Source organism: Stylophora pistillata, chromosome 3 (genome assembly GCF_964205215.1).
Source record: "Stylophora pistillata chromosome 3, jaStyPist1.2, whole genome shotgun sequence".
In the NCBI taxonomy this organism is placed as follows: domain Eukaryota; kingdom Metazoa; phylum Cnidaria; class Anthozoa; order Scleractinia; family Pocilloporidae; genus Stylophora; species Stylophora pistillata.
In genome coordinates, this window is record NC_142521.1 from 18611628 (window position 1) to 18635157 (window position 23530).

Consider the following 23530-nt stretch of genomic DNA (forward strand, 5'->3'; position numbering starts at 1 on the left):
CGTACGTATTCTGCGGAGTTAGCTTTTGGGTTGTCACACAGCTCCTTCAAAGCAAACATAACAGCAACACCGTTGCGTGACAACGTCATTGGTTATTAATCAATGGAAGAGATCATCGCGAAGTTGTATTCATGGATCTCCTTAATGCTGCCCCAATCGTCTTAAACGGCGATACTGAAACAAACTGACGATGATATCGATGATGAGTAACAGCACGACAACAAAAGCCAGAACCTGAAAAAAGAAAAAGAAAAAAAAAAAAAAAAAAAAAGAAAGAAATTTGAATGTGTGATGGCTATTGAAAGAGTACTTATGGAGCTCTATGCACCCATCCCTCCCCTAACCTAACATTAGCCCTAGGGGATCGGAGAGGGGTAAGTGCGCAAATTACTCAGATACCGAGATTTATCTGATGCTTTATGTTCAAAGGACGTCTCAAAAATGGGTTTCTGTTTATAACGGTCCTTCGAGCGTGAAAGGAAAGCAAGTTTTGAAATTTGAGAAAAAGCGAGAAGAATTCCTTTTGATCTGGTCCCAACTTAATATCGTCCGCATGTCTTTTAATTTAAACCATAGTTTGTGCAGAAGTGCAAAAAGGTCCCGAAGTTGTGAATAAAGTTGCAAAGGTCTTATTAAAAATATAACCTTGAGATCTTTATTCGATTTTGTAGCTCGAGTTATGACGTGATGTCATTGACTGCGACACTTGCGTAGAGAAAGTCAGTTGTAATTGGTCAATCCAAGCAGAAATATCGAATTTTTGTCGGCATCTGAACAAAAACTGGTGGTAAAAAAAAAGCCACAGACACTTGCTGATCCCAAAATTAACTTACTACTGCAGCCACGAGACGATCGTAGAGCCAACCAGAAAACTTATTTCCGTGTCTCTCCCTGAAGTCTGCCTCTTTAGCCAGGAGTCCAGCACTTGCAGTAAGCATAACAGCTAGAAAACCACAAAAGATTACGTCCTGTAACATGATAAATGGGGAAAAAAGGCAGTGGAAAAACTCAGTCGATGTTTTATTATATTCAAGTAAGTAATAACAAGTTTGCTCAAAGGGAGTTAAAGCTTACACCGGAAAGCGTGGACATTTGTCCTTCCTTGTAGCACTCTCCCCGTTTTTTACACCCGCCCCACCCGTCCGTGTAAAGGTAGTAAACAGAATGCACATGCGTTTGTTTGATCGACGCTTATGTAAAGCCTGCTTTCAAAGTAATTATGATATTTGTCTGCAGACCTAATTTGAGGCAATTTTTTAAGAAGTTAGCGTTTTTTAACCAAATGTTGACTGTCATTTATGGTAGGCGATGTTCCCTCCTTGCAGTGGCGGATGTAAGAGTTTTTCTGATAGAAGGGTCCAAAATTACTTCTCGCCCGCCCTCTATTCCCTCTATGTGACATGCTTGAGAAACACAGCCCAGCTGGATATATATATATGACTTTTTGAGGAACTGACAATTTTAATGGAATATTTTGGGTTCAAGATCCTTTTCCTCCTTGATTTTATACTCACCATAAGATACCAGTTGAAGGTATCAAACCGCTTCTCCAACGAGAACAGAAAGAAGGTATACAGCAGAAGGAGAAGCATCATTCCCACAAATACAACCACAAAGAAGTAAGGTAGGTGAGGGGGACTGTAAAACGATTCATAAAGCTGGCCGAATATGAAGGAGGCCAGCAGCACAACCTAGAAAGAGATAGCAAGCGCTGTAAGTCTACGCAATAGGTGTGTGTTCATTAATCAAAACTTCAACCAGCTTTAAAACTGTTGAAACGCTCTAAAAATGTTAAGATTTCTGTATACAAGAGTGCGCTGTTATCGATAAATACGGATACCGAAAAGCACACTCACTTCTCCTACCCCTGAATCAAGGATCATGCTCGTGAGAATAAAGGAAATGATCAACAACTAAAGAAGCTCTTGATTGTTAAACGAATTCTCCTTGTCAGCATCTTAGGAAATGTATAGAGAACAGTATGGAGAATATGCATGCTGATGTTAGCTAGGGTGTAAATGGATAACTTATTCAACTTACGCTCTCTAAGATCTTAAGAAATCCTCGTATGGAACAAATATAGCCGCTATTGATAACAGGTCTGCTGCTATTTGGATAACTAACCATCTTCACTGCTGAAAAAAAATAACAAGAGGAGAAACATTTCCTTTTTGAATGAGTGTTCTGCGTCAATTCATTTGTCAGTAAGCGATGATTTTGAGCCTGGAAGAAAACTGTCCCACTGCCAAAATATTTTCCATTGTCATCGAGATGCACCCTTTCCACGAATTTTTGACAAAGGGATAGAAACGCCTTTAACTTTTAAGCCTCTTTACGGACACACTAAGCTCTAAGGAAGACTAATTAAGGAAAATTTCAAAAAGCGATTATTTTACAAGCTGATTATCATCCCGACTAAGATTCACTAAGGTTATGTATTTATTAGGCGTGTTTGATAGGTTCTTCCATTGCTACGTAAATCTTTAAGAGCCGGAAATTCAAGCTGTTGCTGTCGCTGTTGTCCTAAAAGATTATCCTACGGCTGATATTATCGGAAAGGTCCATTTGATAACAGAAATTATTTCAGGACCCCCTCTTCTACTCTTTGTCAATGGCAGGCCTGTTCAAGACCAGGGACCCGCTTCTCGAAAGTCCCAGCAACTTAACGGGCCCAAAGCTATGTTTTAAAATCAAAATTTAAAAGATAGGAAAGCTGGCTCTAACACCCAAGCCAGTCCCTTTTGTTTCTTTAGCTGATAGTTTTATTGTAACATTTTCAAAACTTTTGAAATTTCCATCTTGAGTGAAAACAGAGCAGCTTTTACGGGCCCGTTAAGTTACTGGGACTTTCGAGAAACGGGCCTCAGGTGGGAAAAAAAAAATTCTCTTTACCTTACTTTACTTTCTCTTAAAACTCTGGAAATTTCCAGACGGATCAGTAGTTTGAAACATGTAAATGTTAAAAGTTAAGTTTCACATTATAAAGACTTCAATTGTCACGATTGTCAAGATAAATTAACTGAGTTTAATACATGAAGTCTTCAGCCATAGGGTTAGGAGAATTTTATATTTTTATTCGTGATAAATATTCATCGCTCCGACAAACTGATGTTTTAATGTTTGTTAGAATACGTTATAAGAATAATAAAGAATGATTTGCATGCTAGCCGGCGCTCTGAAAACTAGCCCGGCCAAAGTGCTTTGCTTTTTTCTGTGCAAGCTGGGAGCTGATGGGAAATCTACTTGAAATTTCGATAGAAGTTGTGGCAAACCAAGGTTACATGTCCTGATGAAATAATTGACCGAGATGTGTATCACTTTGCCGTTTTGTTTACAACAGAAACTTCGTTGAGTGTTTAACTGGACCTTAACTGAAACCGTTTTATGTTTTGATTATTAATGACTAAAAAGCTTCTAAAAACTTTCAGTCAAGTATTAAGTACGACAACACGTTGAAACTAGTTCCAACATGCAATTTCAATTGAAAGTTTTTCAAAATTTACGGTTCATTTCGATGTATTGTACACAAACGCCTCGATCGCCAAATTATGATTACATCAAACGCTTCAGTTCTTACCTGTCCGTAAACACTTCGGCTGAACTTCGAAGGAAATTTAATCTTGAGTTTGTTTATGGCACAATTCAGTACAAAGATGTTCACTGAGCCCCACTTGCGTTCGCAAAAAAACACGACAAACCGCCGTGATAAAACCACAACACAGAAGAGCCGCAATATAGCTGCACTCTCAAATGAATATGCTAATTGTTAATGTGTTTTGCATGAGGTACTTTAATGTTGGCAAGTATGCTTGAGTGATTGGTCTAATCTTAAATGACATAAGGTCTGAAATATGCAGCATAACTTTATTGTAATTAGCAACCGTTATTAGCTTAGTTTAAGCTCGTACAGCGCACAATAATTTCAACTCAGTGGGGTATTTTAAGACAATAAATGAAAACTCGATAGCTCTGTTTGAGATGTTTAGTATGTTTAATTTTGCAGGAACCCTTGAAGGTTTTACTGATCCAGGGTACATTTTCAATTTAGATCCTTAGATAAGAGGTTATCATGTAATGCTAGCACCACAAATACATATGTCATATACGTGACCTCCGACGAAGCTTCTTGTGATAAAGTGCTTTGCGCCAGAAACTGAATAACTCAAATAATAAAAGGCCAATTGAGCACTTTTTAAAAGGTGCAATACGCCTAGTTTTGTGCCTAAACTGAGTTTTTTCAATACGATCAGGGAGATCCGTCTCAAGATATTCCACCTTTGAATATACCTATTTAAAACCTGATTTAAACCAAATAACTTTGAAAAGGGCTTTTTTTAGACACTTCACCATGAAATTTTTACTTTCAAGGAACTTCAAAATATCGCTACGCATCGACGATGAAGGGGCGCATTCACCCTCATCTACCAATAACAGTTTGATCTTTTTTAGCTTCCTTCGACTTGAAGTTCATAAATCTTCATTCTTCCAGAGGCAAGCTAGATTCCGGAAAGATCTCAACAAGATCGTGATGAGATCCGCCAAGAGGTTGTTCACCTAAGGACAAGAAAAGGTTGGGGGGAATGGGGGGGATGGGGTGGGTAACCGCCTTAATAAAAACAACCGTAGTAGTCTCAAAGGTATTAACGAAAACTTCTATAGCTTCACATTTTCGACGACTGCTAGGTGTTGTGCTACCAAGAAAATTTGAAAAAAGACATGTATTCGTATGGTGGGGAACGTGTATACTACTACTTCGTTTGAAAAGTATAGACGCAACCGAACAAACTTGCTATTGTGAGGAGCTATGTACGTAACAGACTCCTGCCATAACCCTCTCCAAATTTTGGATACGCCTTTTCTTTAGCCATGCGCTTTCTTGATGTGGGGCCTTACACGAGAATTTAAATTCCATACGATACAGTGCCTTGCGGCGTACGTCTTCATTCTGGATACAGTTGTTAATGAAACATCCGTTGTCGCTGGTAACAGCTAAGATCTGCTAAATGGAGTTTGTTTTACTCGGAAGTGACGAAAAGGCAGCGAAGGTAAAACGAGTTGTTTTCGAAATGAGCTATAAAGTCTTTTATCCGGCAGCTGGAAAATGTGCTAAAGGTAATATCCTCGAGTATTCATATGTTTGCTTCGTTAAAAACTTATTGTCTTGTTGTGCGGATACATTGTTTATGCTCATAACTGTGTGCTTCGATTCAGTTTGAGCGAAAGAAAGATACTTCCAGCGTTGAATTAAAATTATTGCAATCACTATTTTGAATTTCGTAGAAAACTGATGCTCTTTTGTAAGGAATTTTTTGCGATCGTCAGGCAGAGAATAAAAAGTTACTGTTCGAAGGGCAAATAGAATGGGTTGATGTCCCTGTTGAATTGAGAAGAATGAAATAAAGAACCTCTGTAAGATGGTGCGATATTAAAGAATAATTCTAAGGCGGGCCAGTAAGAACCAAATAATGAACCAAATAACGAACCAAATAATGAACCAAATAATGAACCAAATAATTTGAACAAAGTTGAAATGGTAAATTGGCCACCGATAAATAATGAACCAGTTTTGAGTAAATATGTTTTGTTTCTGTATTCTCATTCAACTCATTACAGTCACACTTTTTCAAAAAGATGAAACGAATGATGTACGATCCTCGCAGTAAAGAGCGCTATTTATGCAATAGCGAAGATCAGACCTGAAAAAATCAGGCCTGTACGGGATTCGAACCACTAACCTCTGCGATACTAGTGCAGCGCTCTACCAATTGAGCTAACAAGCCAACTGGGAGCAGGCCGTTAAGTTGATTCGTAATAAACCCGTGATGATAAATCAGATACGGTGAACATACGAAGTTTATATCTTTTGAACTGCGGTTATAGATACGAATGGTGCACGATCCTCACAGTAGAGAGCACTATTTAGGTCAGTGGTTCGAATCCCGTACAGGCCTGATTTTTTTCAGGTCTGATTTTCGCTATTGCATAAATAGCGCTCTCTACTGCGAGGATCGTGCATCATTCGTATCTATAACCGCAGTTCAAAGTATATGAACTTAATATATTCACCGTAACAAAAAAGATGAAAGATGGGTTTCAAAAGACGTATCAAGATGATTTTTAATAAGGATTTTTCTGAAACAATGGTGAGAACCGCCTTTTTAGAATTAGTACGGATCAAAACGCTCTCCTTTCACATTTTGGCCCCGGTCTTATACCGTATGAAGTTTTGGAAATAATAAAAAAACGAGACAAACTTTCTTTTTCCTTCCCAAAAAGCTATTCTGAAGATGTCAAAGCATATCTGTAGTGTTGGCATCAGAACCGAAAACACAATATTCAAAATAATTCAAGATATTTCTCAAATCATGATAGCAGAGTTCTATTCGCGATTAACGTTTCACCTATGAATAACTCTACTCAGATACAACCCTACCACATATGCAAATTCTTTTTTTAACGCCGAAGCCTAAACAGACATCTCAGTTTGACACAATAACCCAACTACTTTACATGGTGAAAACTTCCTGTATATGGTTCGTCTGCAATTTACTGTCGATGGAGATGCAGATGCCACATAAGTTAATGTCCGAACTACTTTACGTAGCTCAAAATTACTTCATGCTTTCGCTCGTCCGCCTTTAATGGCAAAGAAAGTCAGACAGCAATCCACCAAACGCAAATGGAGAAGAAAAGCTATTGTATTTATTTAACATTCCATGCAATGTTGAAATATGAAACATATGCTAACAAGACCTTTCAGGAATCGAATAAATAAACATAAACGTTGACAAAGGTTTCGTGGCTTGGTCGTGCGCTTGAAATCGAATCTAAGGAAAGCAGCAGCAATCTTATGCAAAATATCCGTCTGCGATTAAACGAAACACATTCAAGTCTAATGCCCAAAATTTAAGCCAAAAACCAACCTTTCTTCGCTTGAACACAGAACAAAATTAACAATACTTAGTGCTCCTGAGATTATACATGTAAACCAACTCCTCGTGGCCTTTTTATTGATGATAAAGTTTCAATTATTTTCTTTCGGTTTTTCACTCGTTACCCGTGCCGGTTTATCATAACTCTAAAAGTACTGCGCGCCACGACAGCGGCAGCTTTCTAAAACAGCAATAAGAATCGGATTCGAGCTTTTGCAGGCTAAAAGTATACGGACATGCATAGATCAACGTTACAGTTTTCCGCTAAAATTTACTGAAGTGTTCATAAAGACTTCCAAGTGATGATTTTCTTGTATTCGATACGAAATGACCTGTTGAGGAGTCCGTATAGTACGGGATTGATGGCAGAGGACATGTAAATTGACAAACCGTAAAAGTAATAAACTTTTCTCGGCAACATTGGCGCGCCATTGGTCATGTCGATCTGGTCGATGATCATTACTGGAAACCAACAAAGAGAAAAGCCAACAAGGACAGCCGCCAGAGTTTTGGTCACTTTGACCTCCTGTACGTGCGCATTTCTTTGGCTTTCTGCATCGGCGTTGCCGCTCTGCGGGAAAGCCGCACGACGTACCGACCAATAGATCCGACAATACAAGTACGACATGATGATGAAGGGGCTCATGATAAACCCCATTCCCATACAGAGGGCAAAAATGAAATTCTTCTCCATAGCGAAGGCGCAGTATGCTTTTCCCGGGTGAAAGGCGTAATCGTCGCGGGCGTAAAACATCGGAGACAGAGTCGGGAGACATGCCAAGCAGAAGACACCCACGGAAAATCCAAGAGATTTCCTCACTGTGAAGATCCGGCGATAAAGACTGGGTTTAATAACACACAGGTATCTGTTGATGGCAATAGTAACCATGAGTTGTAACGATATAACCGCTAATGTCAGTGGAAAGGATCCTTGGAATTGACACACTGCTTTGCTGTAGATCCATCGCCCCGATATCAGCACACCAACGGTTAGAGGTATCGTACACACCGACATCGTGATGTCCGTCACAGAGAGGGCGCAGATCAGGATATTCGTGGGTGTATGGAGACGCGGGTTTCGAGTCACTGCTACACAGACCAATATGTTTCCAAGAAAAGCGCTCAGAGCTACGAAAGCCATCACCACTGATTCTACCACAACTTGAAGCGTTGTTCGAGACACAAGTTCACGGGAGAGCCGGTCGTAGTAAAAGTTTCGCAGTTCTTCCAAAGCTGACATGGTAGAAAATTCTGGAATGATATTGGGTACAAAAAAGTCCAACTTGTGGTTGTCGTGTCAAGTGCCTGCTGAGTCAAACCAATTCGTTTAACACTCTTATATTCGAACGTCACCTGACAATCGGCAAGAGTTCCGCTAAAACCCACATTTTAATCAAAAGTAACTTGCAGCTGGCATTGCCTCCGCCGAGCTCAAAACCTACGTTCTCGTAAATGTGCACTACATGACAGGACGGAAAATGCGTGCACTGTAAGTACACTCCCGTTGTCCCATACAAAGCCTTAGAAAAGTTTTTTTAAGGCTTCTAAATGCACGTATTTTCCGTCCTGTCATGCGTTTCTCATAATCTATCAAAGAGAATTTGTTTTTGAATTGGAACCGTCATATCAATACCGTATAATTTTGTTTCATATCACCTTCTCGTTTAGCTGTAAATCGATGATCCCGGGGGAAATTACTTTACGATCTAACTAAGCAATCTTTAAAGTTGTTAACCAAAATATTACTGTTTCCATGACTACTTAGGCTTACAAGATCCTACTAAAAGTAAACACTGCTGATGGTTAAACAAATAGGCAACGAAATATTTGTTTTTTGTCTGCGATCAGTCGAGTACGCTCCCATTTTTCATTAGCAAAGAGGTCATTTTTCATCGATTTTTTAATCACAGATCTGTAAGAATTATTACATTTTGTACAACCTGTCAGTTGCAACTCACGTTTTCAAATCCCTGTAAAAGTTAATGCCACTTATTTTCCAACAAATTAGGAAAAAAAATAGCGACAAAATCTACCAATGGTACCTGATAAAATGAATTGAAAGGAGTTGGTGTCAAAATCTGGAATGAGATACCTGCTGAATATAAAAATTTGTCAAAGAAATCCCTCAAAAACGTGCTCTTCTCAATATTCTAGAGAGCCTTATGGGATAATGCTAAAAATAAAAACACAGCACAATTGAACCAGTTCTACAATATGTTTCGTACGCTTGGAAACTGTAAGTCTTTTTCTCCTTTACAATGAACGTCTTTCGTCTTTCTTCTTTTTTCTTTTCTTGAGTATCTTTTGTCTTTTTATGTTAAAATTCTTCAATTCCGTTTTATTTCCAGTGTAATTAAACTTAGTTATTCAAGAAAAAAAATTGACCCGCCATGAATAGCATTTGCAATCTGCTGGTCAAAGAAATATCTTGTAAGTTTATAAAAAAAGTGAAATAAAAGTGTGAAGTGTAAAGTTGGAGTTACTATAAGTACGGAATATAATTGCTTTGTTCACAAACCAATGCTCGAAAAATGATCTGAATTAATAAAGACACTGTACAGGATAAGCAGGAGGTGTTATAAAAGCAAACTTCTCGAGCTTTGTACAAAGTGATACGTACTACAGCTGCAAGATACACCCACGCATTACCTTGAGTGGCCCATATACAAAATAGTCTATCACAAAAAAGTTCTGAAGAAAATCTTATTTTTTCTCTTTGCCACTCTCATAACCGTGAACTTTCACTATTCCGTTTAATTGGAAAACAAAACAAATTTTGCAATCCTTTCTTAAAGTGCCACTGAAACGAAATTTTCATATCTTTGATTTTTGCATGATAATAAAGTCTGAACCTTACTAACAAGCGCTGTGAGTTTTTTTTTTTTTTGGTCCAACGGAGCGCGGAAAGCTTTCTTCTAGCCCTTTGAATTCGGTTAGTCGAGCCCAAAATTGGCGGCCATCTTGGCGCGGCCAAAACAGTGTTGTGACGTCACTGGTTGTATACTTCTCAGAACTCCGAGTAAACCCCAAATGAGCATGGAGTGCGGCAAAAATGTTGAGAAGCCCGAAAAAAAGTATTTGGGCAAGTACTGTGTTGCTGGTGGGCCCGGAAATGTAAGTTGTACTAACAACTTCAGAACAGAGGGCACATCGATGCATATGTTTCCTCGTGACGATGTAACTTGCGAGAAATGGGTTCGCTTCGTGCGAAGACATCGGACAAAGCGGCAGCCATCGAAAATATCAGTACTGTGTTCCGTGCATTTCGAATTGTCAAACTTTGAGCAGCGACTCGATCTAAATCTCGGGGAAGGCTCTAGCTTCCTTTCAAACAAAGCGATGGTTAAAGAAGGATGCTGTGCCAACCAAAGAGGGTGTACAGCAGCAAGAAAATGCCTTGTCCTCGCGTGAGCAAAGAATAGTAAGTGTGTGCTTACAAAAGGTGTGAAATTCCGCTTGGCGTTTGGACGAGGAATAAATACGCAGTTTGTTGCTTTAAGAACAGTACGGTTTGTTAATGGAGAAAAGGCGGGATGGTTCAAAATGCATTCCGCATCGAGACCGATAAATGTAAACTTCCCTCTCGTCTGGAGTATTTCGTAACAGCAACTAACTTCACGCGCCTCAGTTAAGTGTGTAACACTGCAATTTCCACACGTACACCTGTAAACAGAAATGTTTAGACTTGAGCCTGAAGGTTCAATCGAAAAATAAAAAATCACACAGGCTATGAGCTCTCACCAATTGTCTAAAGGAACTCGTCCTTCGAAACGTTGTTCTAAACCGGAGGGCAAAATACCATCTTCGTGTTCTTCTTCATCTTCGCCGCCGCCATTGTTATCGCCGTCTTCCCTAGAAGCCAAGGCTCGCCTTGTTACGGCGCAAAATCGTCATTAAATGCATAGTAATCTTCTCCATCACTGCCGGCACACGTATTCCCTCCCTTCGGAAGAAGATTCACCCGTTGAGGGCTCGTTTTCAGACATTATGGAGGACCGTATAAATACAAACAATGAAAAAGAAAAGACCCACGCTAGCAAGGTAAATACAACCAGTGATGTCAGCAATCGTTTTCATTCATTCCCAGGGCCCGGACATGTTTTGAAGCCAAAATGCTGTTTTCAACACTAAAAAAGACAACTTTCCCCTTTTTTCTGGCGAAAACAAATTAGCCAACGATAATCAGCGTGTTTCAAACCACTAAAATGTGAAAAAATCTCAGGCATGAAAATTTCGTTTCAGTGGCACTTTAACAAATGTGGTTTGCATTTTCGTAGTTGTAATTTACAGTTTATCAAGGGAAATATCAACAATCTTTCACACAAGTTAAAGATAATATTTTATTTTCATTTTACCGTCTGTGGTTGAATTAGAATTAAAGTCTCACCTACATTTTTACGATCTCTTGTTTACTGAAAATTATGTTTATTTATATGGCAACATTCACACTTCTCAATAAAACTGTCAATGTTTACAATCCTGGATCCAACAATGATTTCATTTTCCTTTTCATCTTCCAGTGAGTTGTTTAGGAAAGTTTTCGGTCATTTCATTTTATTGGGAATCAAATTCAATGCGAAACAAATCGTAGCACTCAGAGGTATCCACTTAAATTTTTCGCGGAACAAAGTAAGATCTACCGGGTACCGAATGCACTCGACGCGACTTTATTGATGGGGTGTCGACTTCACCATCCTCCTTTCGCTCGTTAAATAAAATTTTTTTGACCACTTTCAGCAAGAATCCTGCCATCCAAACATTTTCCTACCTGCTTTCAAGAGGTAAACTTTCCATTTTTGTTTCTCCAACAACCACTTACGCTGGAAACAATAGAGGTGCCGGCAATTATGAAACGCTCATGGCGGCCATGTTTGTTTACAACTCGCCCGCGGATCTGATCGCGCGCGCTATCGCTTATTTCTCTCGCGAGTAATTAGCTTGCGTGTATCTTGGAATCCATTCTCCGCGCGGTCAAAAAATACTCTTTTGAGCCTCCTTAAGCAAAATTGGCAAAAAAGACATTGCGACTTTAGGCGATTTAAGGCGACGTAAGGCGACGTAAGGCGACTTAATAAGGCGACTTGAAGCGATTTTATTTGACTAAAGTGATAAAATCAAAGTTAGCAACAGTCTCTCTCAAAAATATTTACAGAATCCCTTGCAATAAATACAATATGATTAGAGTGGGGTCAATCGGGTCAATTGGGAAGGGTGGAACCCTTATAACATTGCGTAACCAACAGCGACTTAAAGCAACTTAAAGCGACTTTAGGCGACTAAAGGCGACTTAAGCCAATTTAAGGTCCCAGAGTAGGCCTGAAGTTCTCTTCTAAGATCATATTGTCCCATTTGCTCATAATTCAGTACCACTGTTGTAACTTTTATGGGATATCTCAGTTTTATTCTTAACACAGTTTCCGTTTCTTTCAATTTGTTACAGCAGAATCTCTCAACCACGAAGGACAGTAATTTCTTAAAAAATTAGATTCCTCTGCCCTCTTCATCAAACAAATTTCCATTTATTGTTTGTTTAATTTTTGAGAAGGTTTTCCTTTTAGCCCAATGTTGACTTAAACACCTCAAGAGACTCTTCAGTAACACCTGCGTTTTCAGTAGTCAAGTTTTAGGAAATTGCTGTCTACATCCTGCTAAAAATTCTCAACGAAATACCAATGTATCCCCCGTACGTGGCCAGTTTGCTGAGCCGCTCTCAAAATGGTGGCTTCCTGATGACACTTGATTCACCCACTAACTAACCACCCGTATGCGGCCAGGTTTCCGAAGTGCTCTAAAGATGGCGGTCTCCTGTTAAAATTTGACTCCAAAGGTACCACTGTATCCCAAGTGTGCACTGAGCAGTTCTCAAAATGGCGGCGTTCATAAGCGAATCTTTGAAGACGGTTTTCGAATGGTAAGGTTACTCTTTAGAGTCGCAGCACGCAATTATTAGTGAATACTTGTATATACTTTCCACGCCATGGCTGAGATATATATTCCTTGTTTTTTAGGACATACTTCTATTTTTACAGTCTGCAGTCTCTCTGACGCATATAATGATTCTACTGATTGACGTAACCCATTTAAAACGCCATGGTCACTCTGAAATCACGCGCCAACAAACCGATTTAACCGTGAAAATTTGGCGCCACTGAGGAAGTACTTGGATCAAGAAAATTATAAAATTTCCAAGGAGATGCATGTGAGCACACTTCCATTCTAAATGGCATATCATGTATACTCTTACGTTCTTCTAGCTTCTGTTATTTAAAACACTGTTACGTTTAATTTAAAGAAAAATAGAGGGACTTTTCGACAAGGTATCTCCGTCAGGCATTGATTTTCTTATACAGAATCGCAGAATCCATGACAAACAGAGCTGCCGAAACAAAGCCACAACACTGAAAAGAAAGAAAAAGGAAAAAAAAAAGGGAAATAGAAAGAATGTGCGAAAAAATAAAGAACTGAATTATTACGGGATGAATTTCTATTAATGATTCAACGAGAAATTAATCTTCGAATTTGTTTTTACAGGGTTGCAATCGAATCAACCGGTCAACCAAGAGACTAGCTTAACAAGGCCTTGAGAACAGTACTAGGGTAATTGCAATTGCGTTGCAAAGTAAGATATTGGGTTTAAGAAATTGCAAGCAAAGTAACAGCCTCTACGTTGAAATATAAAAAATTACTGAGCACCTTACATTAAAAAACGGGAGAGAGACGCAGTGTTTTAACGGTCGGTGCACTGAATTCCTCATCGTCCAGGTTCGACTGTTGGTTGGAGCGTTTGAGTCGCCCAGCTCAATAGGGACTTTAAGCAGTCAGGACGGCAACGCCACGGAAGATGTCGATTAAAAAACGAGTTTCTACTTTTAGTTAGAATTTCGAAAATGGCTGCATGTGTTTACCGTCTCATAGGGCGCCAGACCTCAAACTCAACATAACGCGTAAAAGTAGCGTTGAGTTCCAAATGTAAATTAAAATAATTTGCCGCCGCGGTTTCGCTTCGGAGACGACGTAAATTTTGGTGATTTCACGTTGTTGTTTTGCAAAGGACGGCTAAGAAATGTACAAAGTTTTAAAACGCACGTGCTGGGCTATTGTTCTGCCAATTAGATCTATTGTTTTTCTACGTTCTCGTTGCCGTCGCCGTCGTGGTTTGCTTAAAGTCCCTAATATTTCATCCAGGGGGTAGGATCACCCCCATCATATTTATGCTGAGAATACCCCTCCCTTCCCCCCCCCATCGACCTACTGCAAACACTTTTTGCGCGTACTTACCACAGAAGTTGTCAGAACATTAGTGAGCCGCTGCTGACCAGGAATTTTGTGCCATTTGGCATCATAGATGTCCCTCAAAATGTCCGCAATGAGAGAGGAGGAGATTAAAAACAGGAAAACAAACACAATGTAGAACACTACGAGCTGCATAGAGGATGAAACAGAACAGCGTAGAATTATTCAAATTATTTGGAGTTTTGAGAATCATTGGGGAGTCGAGATTCTATCTTGCAAGTAGGTTTTCTCCAGCCCTGTGACACAAATGGCGAGGCCTGCAAAAAGCCAGCAGGACAAGCGAATCTGAGTGAGCTAGCGTAAGGTCCGTGAGGGGTCTGGAATCATTGCATCACTCGTCAGCTTGAAACTGGCGGTCTTCGTGGCTTCATTGCAGGTTAACATGATTCTACCGTAAACTGGTAATCAGGGGTCATTCCTAACTGGTTGATCTAATTAACGGTTCATCTGAATTTAGACACTTCTCAAAACAAATTCCACTCACTTTCGATTTACATCAACGGCACTGATATACCTACCGAGATATTCCAGTTCCTTCTGGTTATTATATTCCATTCCGATATAAAGATGAATGTAAGAAACACACACAAGACGAAAATCCAGCCAATGGCGAACACCGCCAAGAAGAAGTCAAACCGCGATCGATATTCCTCATGCCAAAAGTGCGTACGGTCAAATTCAGCCAGGCATGAAAACGCCACGCAAATGACACCCTGTTTGTATCATTTAAATAAAAATACATGTGAGCCACTACCCTTCATTTTTTGTAGCAAGGGACCTTATAGTCCTTCCTTTATACTCTCCTACTATTGATTCCCCTCTGTTCCCCCTGAAAACCGTGTTCCCCTCAAAGTCCTTAGATGCCCTCTGCCCCCGATTGATAATAATATGTAGAGAGATTTCAACCTCCTTCCCCTTGGGAAGGAGGTTGGAGAGATTTAGAATCGCGTTTATGTGAAACGGCAAACGCCAACTTGCCCTTTCAAGTTTCACCTAAAATAGCGTGAACCTTGCCCCTTTAGCTTCGTGTGAGCTCGCGTCACGATGAATTTGAAGGCGCCATTGAATGACTTACAAAGAATAGTTTTGATGCCCTTTTGCCGGAAATTAAGAGGCTGTCCGCGTAAGAACCGACCACTCCAATTTCGGCCGATCACAGAATTCCCTTAAATTTTTACTGTGAGATATTTGATCTATTCTATCGGCAAAAATTGTATTTATTTGGTTCGCAATGCTATTTTATCAAATTTTTGGCGACGAGATGCGAGGGTGGTCAAAAACAAAGAAAAGTGACTGTTGATTTCAGAGTTAATTTTCAGCTTTTCGCTGGAGGCTCCAAAAACTTACCCACTTGTTCAAATAGCATAAATTGGACATATGGTATCATCTTATATCTCTTCTGTTGATTAGTAGCAAAATATGTAAATTCTGAACAAACAATGAAGAGTTACGCTGTTTTGAAAATACCACACAAACAGCACTTTCCAATTTTGAGCTAGTGTGCTGTTGTTCCAAGACGCTTTTCTCAAAAGTATAACGGGATCTGGAGTCCTCACCACTGTCCGTGTTTCGTACTAGGGCTGGTGTGCCGAAAACAACAAAAACATTTTTGGCAACTAGTCTCTTCGAGCTACAGGAGCTCGATGAACTTTACTAATTTTCAATGTTCAAAGTGAATATGACTTAATTTATGTATATTTGTGGTTACTCCATTTCTCGCTCAAAATCAATGTTTGAGGCAGTGCTTATTCTCAAAACTAGCACGGTTCTTTTGTTAAGGTGAAGATGTCCATAAATTTATCCAAACTTGCCCTAAATTTAGCAATTACGAAGGTAGAAATGAACATCTGTGTGACATTATCATTTAACTGTCTCATGCTGGCTATAACATGTTGACAAAACTCTATTAAGTTAGTCTTGACCGCTGTCTTATGCTGTAAAAAACTAATATTGCTGTCATTTAAAGATTAAGAAACGTTAATTCAAAATATGTAGCACCTCGTGTCTTATCTGTGCTTGAGAACATCTCCACAAGAATGGGTTGATTCAGTCATGTGTCAGGCTCTTTACATTGAGAATCGATATCACGGATCCATTTTTGACCACAGCGCACGCAGGTATTTTCGAGTTGTCGAAAGAAATGGTTAGTTTCAGGAGTATTACTTCTTTTTATTTCAATTAACACTAAAAATTTACCTTATCGTGTAACAGAAAATGTAGTTTTATGGAAAACATATCAGCAGTGCCGATTTCAGGCAGAAGCTCGTCGGAATGTCCTTGTTTTTAGGTGATACAGTTAGGTATAGTACAAGTATTATTCACTTTTATTGCCGTCTTTTGATTTTGAATATCACCTCCAAATTTTATCTTTTAATTTTTATTTTTTCCTTCATGTCTTGTTTTTTCGTGTGTGTGTGTTTTTTTTCCCTTAGCGTTTCATTAATTGGGCTAATTTGAAATAATTTAATTTGCAAATGTTTTGCGTAAGACGTCCAAAATATTTACTTTGCGACGGGAATAAGCTTTTTATAGAGAAGATTCTAACTGTTTGCTTCAAGAATGGCAGAATTGTGTTCGTTTTCAAGTGTTACAAGGGGAAAATGTGGAAATAGCCATGGGTGTACAGATTTTGTAGCTTTGAATAGCTGTAACGCTGATATCAGCGCACATCTCTTTAAACACCACTTGTCGAGGGAAAGTGTTTCTAAGAGGGAACTAATATTAGCAAGAGCTGGTCTGTTAGATATCACTGAGGAACAGTCGGAGAAGATGACGGTTTGTCCTGCTCATCGTTATGCCTTGGGAAAGTACTGGCAAGCGCCGAAAACCTGCCAGTAACCTAGACATTGTGGAAAAAAATCAGCGAAATCTGGAGCACATATTGTTAATTTCAAAATAGCTAGAGATATATAATATATCGTGGGAAAGACCGTGCCTGTTGGTTCGCGTAAGTAACATTGTTCTTGGAGCCTTTTTTACTGATATGTATACATATATATTACTGTGTTTTCTATGACGTGGAAAGCCCAGGAAGACACCCCTTGTAGGGCTTGATTCGAGTCGCTACGGCTACTGCGCAGATTTCACTAGGTTTCATGTAATTCGGCACTGTTTCCGATCTCATTGCTTTTAATCGTTGCGAAATATTAGAAAAGTGCAGATCCAGAACTCATATTATTCTGGCTTATTTTGGGAGAAACAACGGTTTTTGTTATTGTTTTTGTCTTTCAAGAGGGGATATGACGCTGTTATTTCGAGGTACCCTGAAATGAGGATGGGGCGGGGGGGGGGGGGGGTTGAAATTGGTGGTGGCTGGGCACGAATCTCATTTCGCCTCAAATGAAATTCCTAGCGTCAAAAGGGCGGGGTCAAGCTCAGCTCGTTAATTTACGATTTTTCCTGTTAAAAAAACATGTTTTTGTGTGAATTACCAGCAATCTGCGCAACCTGCAGAGAGAAACACCGCCAAGACATTACCCGAAAAAAGAATTGGCTGTACCCTGAGCAAACTGGACAACACGTCCTATCTCAAAGGTGTGTTGTAGGAACGTTCTGTTTCTTTTTCAGTTGGTGTATTTTTAATTTCCTTTACTTCAAAGGCAACCAGGTAGATTGGTGCCTGTATGTTCGTCAAAAACTACAAGATGCTAAACGCTATCTCAAAACTGACTACCGCCTGCACTGTCAACCAGATGACTCCACTTGTGCTGACCACTGTCGAAGGTTTGCGCTAAGTGATCCTGTAGAGCCCGACTTTCAACATCAAAGTTCGCATGAGCACCAATCCACTTGCGGTGACTGTCAAGGGCTGAAGAAGGTTTTACAAGATGTGAGACAAGGAATCGAAGGTTCATCCTGGACACCTGACAACTTAGACCAACGAGAAGGCCTGTATGCGACAGCACCAGCAAGAAGCTGGTAGTCCCAGCAGTGATATGCTGTTTGGTTGGGCACTACATAAGCCACGAAGCCAGGAAGCCGTGCGTTTCACTTCTGAAGTTAAACAGTATCTTACAACGAAATTTGACCTCGGAGAGAGAACCGGTACGAAGGCAGATCCCGGAAAAGTAGCTGCAGACATGAGAACGGCAAGAAGCCCAGATGGTTCCCGCATGTTTGAAAGGAAGGACTGGCTAACGAAGACTCAAGTGCAGGGGTTTTTCTCGAGACTGGCGGCTGCAAGAAGAAGACAGGGAAGCCGAGAAATTGAATTGGAGGAGGTTTACGCTGAGGAAGAGGAGCAAGAAAGACGTGAAATGTTGGAAAACGTTGCCAGCCAGCTTGGTCTAAAGCACCCTATTTGCTGTGACTCATACTGCTTGTGTGACCTCTCACGCAATAAGAAGCTTGAAACTTTCAGCGTAGTCATGCTTAAGGAGATGCTTAAATTTCTTGAGATTCCGTATGGTTCCCGAGATAGGAAAAAAGAACTGGTAACTAAACTTTCCACATTCTTAGAAGGATGTGACTGTAACTGATAAGAAAAGGTCTAAACTAAGAATGTAGAACATTGTTTGATCCGTTTTGATTAGGACTGGTTCGGCGTACTCAGGGTTTCAGAACATATCGAGGAGTAGAGCTTTGCTTTTCTGGTAGCAGAGAGACTAGTTGATAAAACAAAGAAAATATAAAAATGGAGGAAAATGGCGAAAACGTAGAAGCATAGCTGCAAATGCTTCCGCCGACTCAATCAATCAATATATTGAAACCCGTATAAGTCACGCAATGTAATTAAATCTCTCCAATTAAACTCGTTTACTTACAATTAATCTATAACAACCAAGTAAGAAAAAGTCAGTTCAATTTAAAGACACAAATAGACGGTGAATCAACGGCGGTGATTATCGAAACTAAAGAAAAAACTTAGTTCATTAATCTTTTAGTGGCCACTGATTTTGTATTTTACTTTTTTTACTTTACCTTTTATTATTTTACGGTATCACGTACAAACACAGGCATTTCAACCTGCTTGCCACCTAAAATCGACATCGTCATACTTGTCTACAAACAAATTACTGGTCCATAATGAAGTCAATTATAGAATAAAAATAAAGTAAAGACAGGAAAAGTATCACTCTTGACACAAACCATTTCGGTGCGATGTAGTTACATTTGAATCCGTGACATTTTCAATGTAAAGAGCGTGACACATGACTGAATCAGCCGGATCCAGTGGAGATCTCTGGTAAGACATGAAGTTCTCTTCATAATAACATATTTTGAATGAGCGTTTCTAAATCTATAACTGACAGCAATTTTAGTTTTTTTACAGCATAAGACAGCGGTCAAGACCAACTTAATGGATTTTGATATGTTTCAGCCCGCATGAGACAGTTAAACATAACTTCACACAGAAGATGTTCATTTCTACCTTCGTAATTGCTAACTTCGGGGCAACTTTAGATGAATTTATGGACATCTTCACCTTAACAAAATAACCGTGCTAGTTTTGAGAATAAGCACTGCCTCAAACATTGATTTTGAGCGAGAAATGGAGTAACCACAGATATGCATAAATTAAGTCATATGCACTTTGAACATTGAAAATTAGTAAAGTTCATCGAGCTCCTGTAGCTCGAAAAGACTAGTCGCCAAAAATGTTTTTGTTGTTTTCGGCACACCAGCCCTAGTACTAAACACGCACAGTGGTGAGGACTCCAGATCCCGTTATACTTTTGAGAAAAGCGTCTCGGAACAACAGCACACTAGCTCAAATTTGGAAAGTGCTGTTTGTGTGGTATTTTCAAAACAGCGCAACTCTCCATTGTTAGTTCAGAATTTACATATTTTGCTACTAATCAACAGAAGAGATGTAAAATGATCCATATGTCCAATTTATGCTATTTGAACAAGTGGGTAAGGTTTTAGAGCCTCCAGCGAAAAGCTGAAAATAAACTCTGAAATCAACACTTCTTTGTTTTTGACCGTCTTCGCATCCCGTCGCCAAAAATTTGAAAAAATAGCATTACGAACCAAATAAATATAATATTTGGCGATAGATTAGATCAAATATCTCACAGTAAAAATTTGAGGGAATTCTGTGATCGGCCGAAATTCGAGTGGTCGGTTCTTACGCGGACAGCCTCTTAACTTTAACTTTGTGAGAGAAAAACTAAAGGAAATCTTAACAACGCGGCAAACGCGAGACTGGTTACTCTCACGCAGTAACGGCACAACGCAACCGGCAAACGTGAAAAATGGCGGGAAAAACAAGATCACGTGGTCACTCTTGCCGTTCACGGTTCACGTAGACGCGGTGCTAAACTCTTTAAGGACTTGTCCCTCGCCTTTAGTTTCTTTGCTTGTTTGTTATTCTTTCTCCCTCTATGATCTGTCCAATCCTTCTCACTTTTTCTCATTCTCTATCTTCGTCTCATTCCTCTTCAGTCTTTTTAAGCATAGTTCTTCTTTATTTCTTTCAAGACAGGTTTGAGACGGAAAGAATTGCATTTTCACAAAAAACCGCGCGCGGGGCCATCGAGGTCATATAATGATATCAATTATTATTAAAAACAGGATCATTGGATAATGCAATTCAAGACTTTTTATTGGCTTAGCCATTATGGTATATGAGCCAATATACCATAATCTACAAATATGGTAAGCGTACGCATCAGCTTAAAATTAAAAGGAGCTAAAAAATTTAATAAAATTTAATAATTTAATTTAATGTTTTCAGTAAAACTTACAATTTCTAGAACTTTCAGCATTCCCTCAATGGTCTTCAAGTAGCCAGAATTCACAGAGGCCGGCATATTTCGTGCCTTGTTATATTCTGGAATTTGAATACCAGCCAGTGAAAAGTGAATTAGTACAAATCGTGGAGAGCACGAACCCAAGAGGCTAGCAAAGGATAAGATAAAGGGGTTAGTAATGACGAAATCGAAATAATGTTTAACTAATTTTCCCTCACGTAGATTCCTAGTAGACTTGCAAGTCATAACACAGTTCTTTGAGGCCGTTTGCGGACCCTGTTGGTTGAATTTACAATTCAAAGCCTTTTGAACGATATTGAAAATTATAAAAGTTGAACAAATTACATAAGAAACCAAAGCTGGTGATACAATTTCAATACACCTTATAACGAATTAACAGGTAACAAGAGAGGTATTCCTCATCCTGTCTTGCAAGTAATGAAATGTCAGTGGAGATTGACTCTCACCTTCAGTTTTTTTCTTCTCCTTTTTTTTTTAAAAAAAAAAAAAGAAAAAAAAAAGTTGCGGAGCGCGTTTTCCCTCATTCACTTTTTTTCCCAAACAAAAAGGTACACCGATTACATCGTGGGAAATTCATGAGATTCAATTTGCCTCATATATATTGTTCTGGGAGTCAGTTTAAGTATCATTCATAAAGCTTGTAACAATATCATTACAATGACTTTCACAGTCCTTTATCTATTAATCTGGAGGAGGTGAAAACAAATTGTTTTAAAAGGTTACGTGTTGATGGCAAGAGAAATTTTTGGTGTACAACCCCCGTTAATTTGTCTTTATCTCACACCATTCTAAGAGCCGAATGTTCTGCATCTGTTGCTGTTTTCTGATAGCCAAGCTATGGAAAGCAGGAAGGTGAGGGGGAGGGATCAATAACTCAGAAGTGTTTCAAAAATAGGTTATTTTCGATCTGTTGAAATTCCGCTGAATAGACGTGGTTGTTCAGATTACCTCAAGATGAATTTTGCTTCATCGTAAGAGACCTATACTCGCTAATGTTGACTCCCGCGAACCTTTTTTCTCGAGATTCCCCTATCATTGTTGTTAACAAGTTCTAACAAGACACAGAATAACTCAAAACATCATAATTTGTCCCCTTTAGTCAAGATTAGTCGCAGGTTCTTCTAGAGGCTTCCGCACAGGCGGCGAGGTTGCAAGATACGAGGAGAAGAGCGATGTTCGCTTCACTAACCAGCTATAGTATTGCGTGTTCGCCATTCTTGCCTCACTTCAAAATTAAGGAGAGCGGCCTACTCGCAGGCTAATTCAAAATTCAGGCCGACAAACATTTCCTCCCATTTTCTCTTAAACTAAGGTCTCCTGCGGCCATGCTGGACGGCGAGTTACAGCTGTTTCAATAGTTTTCCAAAACTGATCCTTTAGCGAGGATCAAAAGGGTGAAAACTGAACATTAGACTTTGAACAGTACTTACATCAGATGTTACCGAGACAGCCGAGCTGAAGCATTTTGTCAGCAGGTGTAACAAAATAACCGCTTTATATTAGCTGATATCGGAGTTCTTGAAAAACACGCATTAAATTCACTTAGTAAGTTAAATTTTTGTTTCAGTTATTCTGACGAAACGTGGTTTATCTTTTCCATTCGTTTAACCCTGATATTTGGATGGACCTCGCAAACTACTTTCACGTAACAGCCTTTTCTTTAATAATCTATGATTTCATCGCGTGACATTCGCGCCTCATTACATGGTTTTTTTAATAAGTAGTGATTTTGAAAACAATATTTGAGGTGTGAACAATAATTTTGAAGGGCAAGAGTAGTTGCTCCTCATGATCAAGTCTGGACTTTTCCGTTTTGGATCCAGTTATTTATCCGGAAGGCGGCTAAACATCTCGATTACTGGCACAAACATCTACTAGCATCTACTGGAGCTATTTAAAGCACAGCATCATCAATATAATTCTTACTCCGCGGTTTTTCTTTTTTTTTTTTCGATATATTTCACTATAATAAAGATCTCTGTTGATCTGGTCACCGTTTTTTAAAATACGTACCTCAATGATGTTACGTGGAGATATAGCCTCGCTCAAAATGATTGGGATAGAGCGGGATATCGAGAGAGTTTTCAGTATTTCACACGCTTCCCGGTGTTGGCGATGGTTTATTTTCCCTAACCGTACCCGACTCGCATTACCTTGAGATCCAAAGTCACATAACGCGAAATCATCGATCAGGTCGCTTATAAAATGCAAACGGAGGACTGGATTATCCTGAATTATTTTAAAAATTAAATTGCGCTCTTTTGAGACTCTGAAATTGTGAAACATTGGACGATAAAGATCAAATTAAGCTACAGAATAAATATTTACCACTGAACAATGTCTCTCCACTGACCTTGGAGTTCTTGAACGTTGGAACTCTTTCGCTTTAATTTGAGGAAGGGTCAAATAAGATACCGGTACAAAATGTTCACAGCAGAGATAACAGAGGAGAAATCCGCTGTCATAAACAGTTAAGCTTCTTAGTTTTGGACCGTTTTTGAACCGGGAAATGAAACTAAAAGAGAAAGGGTAAACACTTCACTTTTTACTGAAATTCATGTGACTTTCATTCTCGTCGTAAAGTCATGT

The 23530-nt window shown here is 39.3% G+C and overlaps 3 protein-coding genes and 1 pseudogene across 9 annotated transcripts; 1 reads left to right on the top strand and 3 right to left on the bottom strand.

Annotated features, from left to right (window-relative positions):
• LOC111333479 (uncharacterized) lies at window positions 1-3733 on the bottom strand. 2 transcript variants are annotated; one of them, XM_022939053.2, is made up of 5 exons: window positions 3578-3733; window positions 2041-2135; window positions 1515-1691; window positions 834-968; window positions 1-234 (listed from the first exon to the last, which is right to left on the bottom strand). In XM_022939053.2, exons 2-5 carry the CDS (start codon window positions 2125-2127, stop codon window positions 142-144), a joined length of 492 nt encoding a protein of 163 aa, XP_022794788.1. In that variant the 5' UTR covers window positions 2128-2135; window positions 3578-3733; the 3' UTR covers window positions 1-141. The 2 variants fall into 2 exon arrangements, with proteins under 2 accessions (XP_022794788.1, XP_022794789.1); XM_022939054.2 differs by having other exon boundaries at window positions 2041-2132; window positions 3578-3718.
• Window positions 3734-6680: 2947 nt separating this feature from the next.
• On the bottom strand, window positions 6681-11866 carry LOC111333492 (beta-1 adrenergic receptor-like). Its single transcript, XM_088751581.1, has one exon. It carries the CDS (start codon window positions 8170-8172, stop codon window positions 7216-7218), a length of 957 nt encoding a protein of 318 aa, XP_088607707.1. The 5' UTR covers window positions 8173-11866; the 3' UTR covers window positions 6681-7215.
• A 138-nt stretch (window positions 11867-12004) lies between these two features.
• Window positions 12005-23495, bottom strand: LOC111333507 (uncharacterized). Of its 6 annotated transcripts, none has more exons than XM_022939100.2 (5): window positions 23295-23495; window positions 20915-21000; window positions 14744-14938; window positions 14211-14354; window positions 12005-13330 (listed from the first exon to the last, which is right to left on the bottom strand). In XM_022939100.2, exons 2-5 carry the CDS (start codon window positions 20978-20980, stop codon window positions 13259-13261), a joined length of 477 nt encoding a protein of 158 aa, XP_022794835.1. In that variant the 5' UTR covers window positions 20981-21000; window positions 23295-23495; the 3' UTR covers window positions 12005-13258. The 6 variants fall into 6 exon arrangements, with proteins under 6 accessions (XP_022794835.1, XP_088607709.1, XP_088607712.1 ...); XM_088751583.1 differs by having other exon boundaries at window positions 20915-21068; window positions 23295-23494; XM_088751586.1 differs by lacking the exon at window positions 23295-23495 and adding an exon at window positions 22955-23213.
• Window positions 16769-18703, top strand: LOC148734875 (uncharacterized; annotated as a pseudogene).
• Window positions 23496-23530: the final 35 nt, after the last annotated feature.

What these genes read in the sequence shown, in the direction of transcription:
- LOC111333492 (XM_088751581.1), bottom strand. Translation starts at nt 8,172, where the DNA reads ATGTCAGCTTTGGAAGAACTGCGAAACTTTTACTACGACCGGCTCTCC.
- LOC111333507 (XM_022939099.2), bottom strand. Translation starts at nt 22,156, where the DNA reads ATGGCGAACACGCAATACTATAGCTG. An exon ending in AACACGCAATACTATAGCTG is followed by an intron (nt 21,069 to 22,130) that starts GTTAGTGAAGCG and finishes ATCCTTTGCTAG; the next exon opens with CCTCTTGGGTTCGTGCTCTC. An exon ending in GAAGGAACTGGAATATCTCG is followed by an intron (nt 14,355 to 14,743) that starts GTAGGTATATCA and finishes TCCTCTATGCAG; the next exon opens with CTCGTAGTGTTCTACATTGT.
- LOC111333479 (XM_022939053.2), bottom strand. Translation starts at nt 2,127, where the DNA reads ATGGTTAGTTATCCAAATAGCAGCAGACCTGTTATCAATAGCGGCTAT. An exon ending in CCTTCAACTGGTATCTTATG is followed by an intron (nt 969 to 1,514) that starts GTGAGTATAAAA and finishes ATCATGTTACAG; the next exon opens with GACGTAATCTTTTGTGGTTT. An exon ending in ATCGTCTCGTGGCTGCAGTA is followed by an intron (nt 235 to 833) that starts GTAAGTTAATTT and finishes TTCTTTTTTCAG; the next exon opens with GTTCTGGCTTTTGTTGTCGT.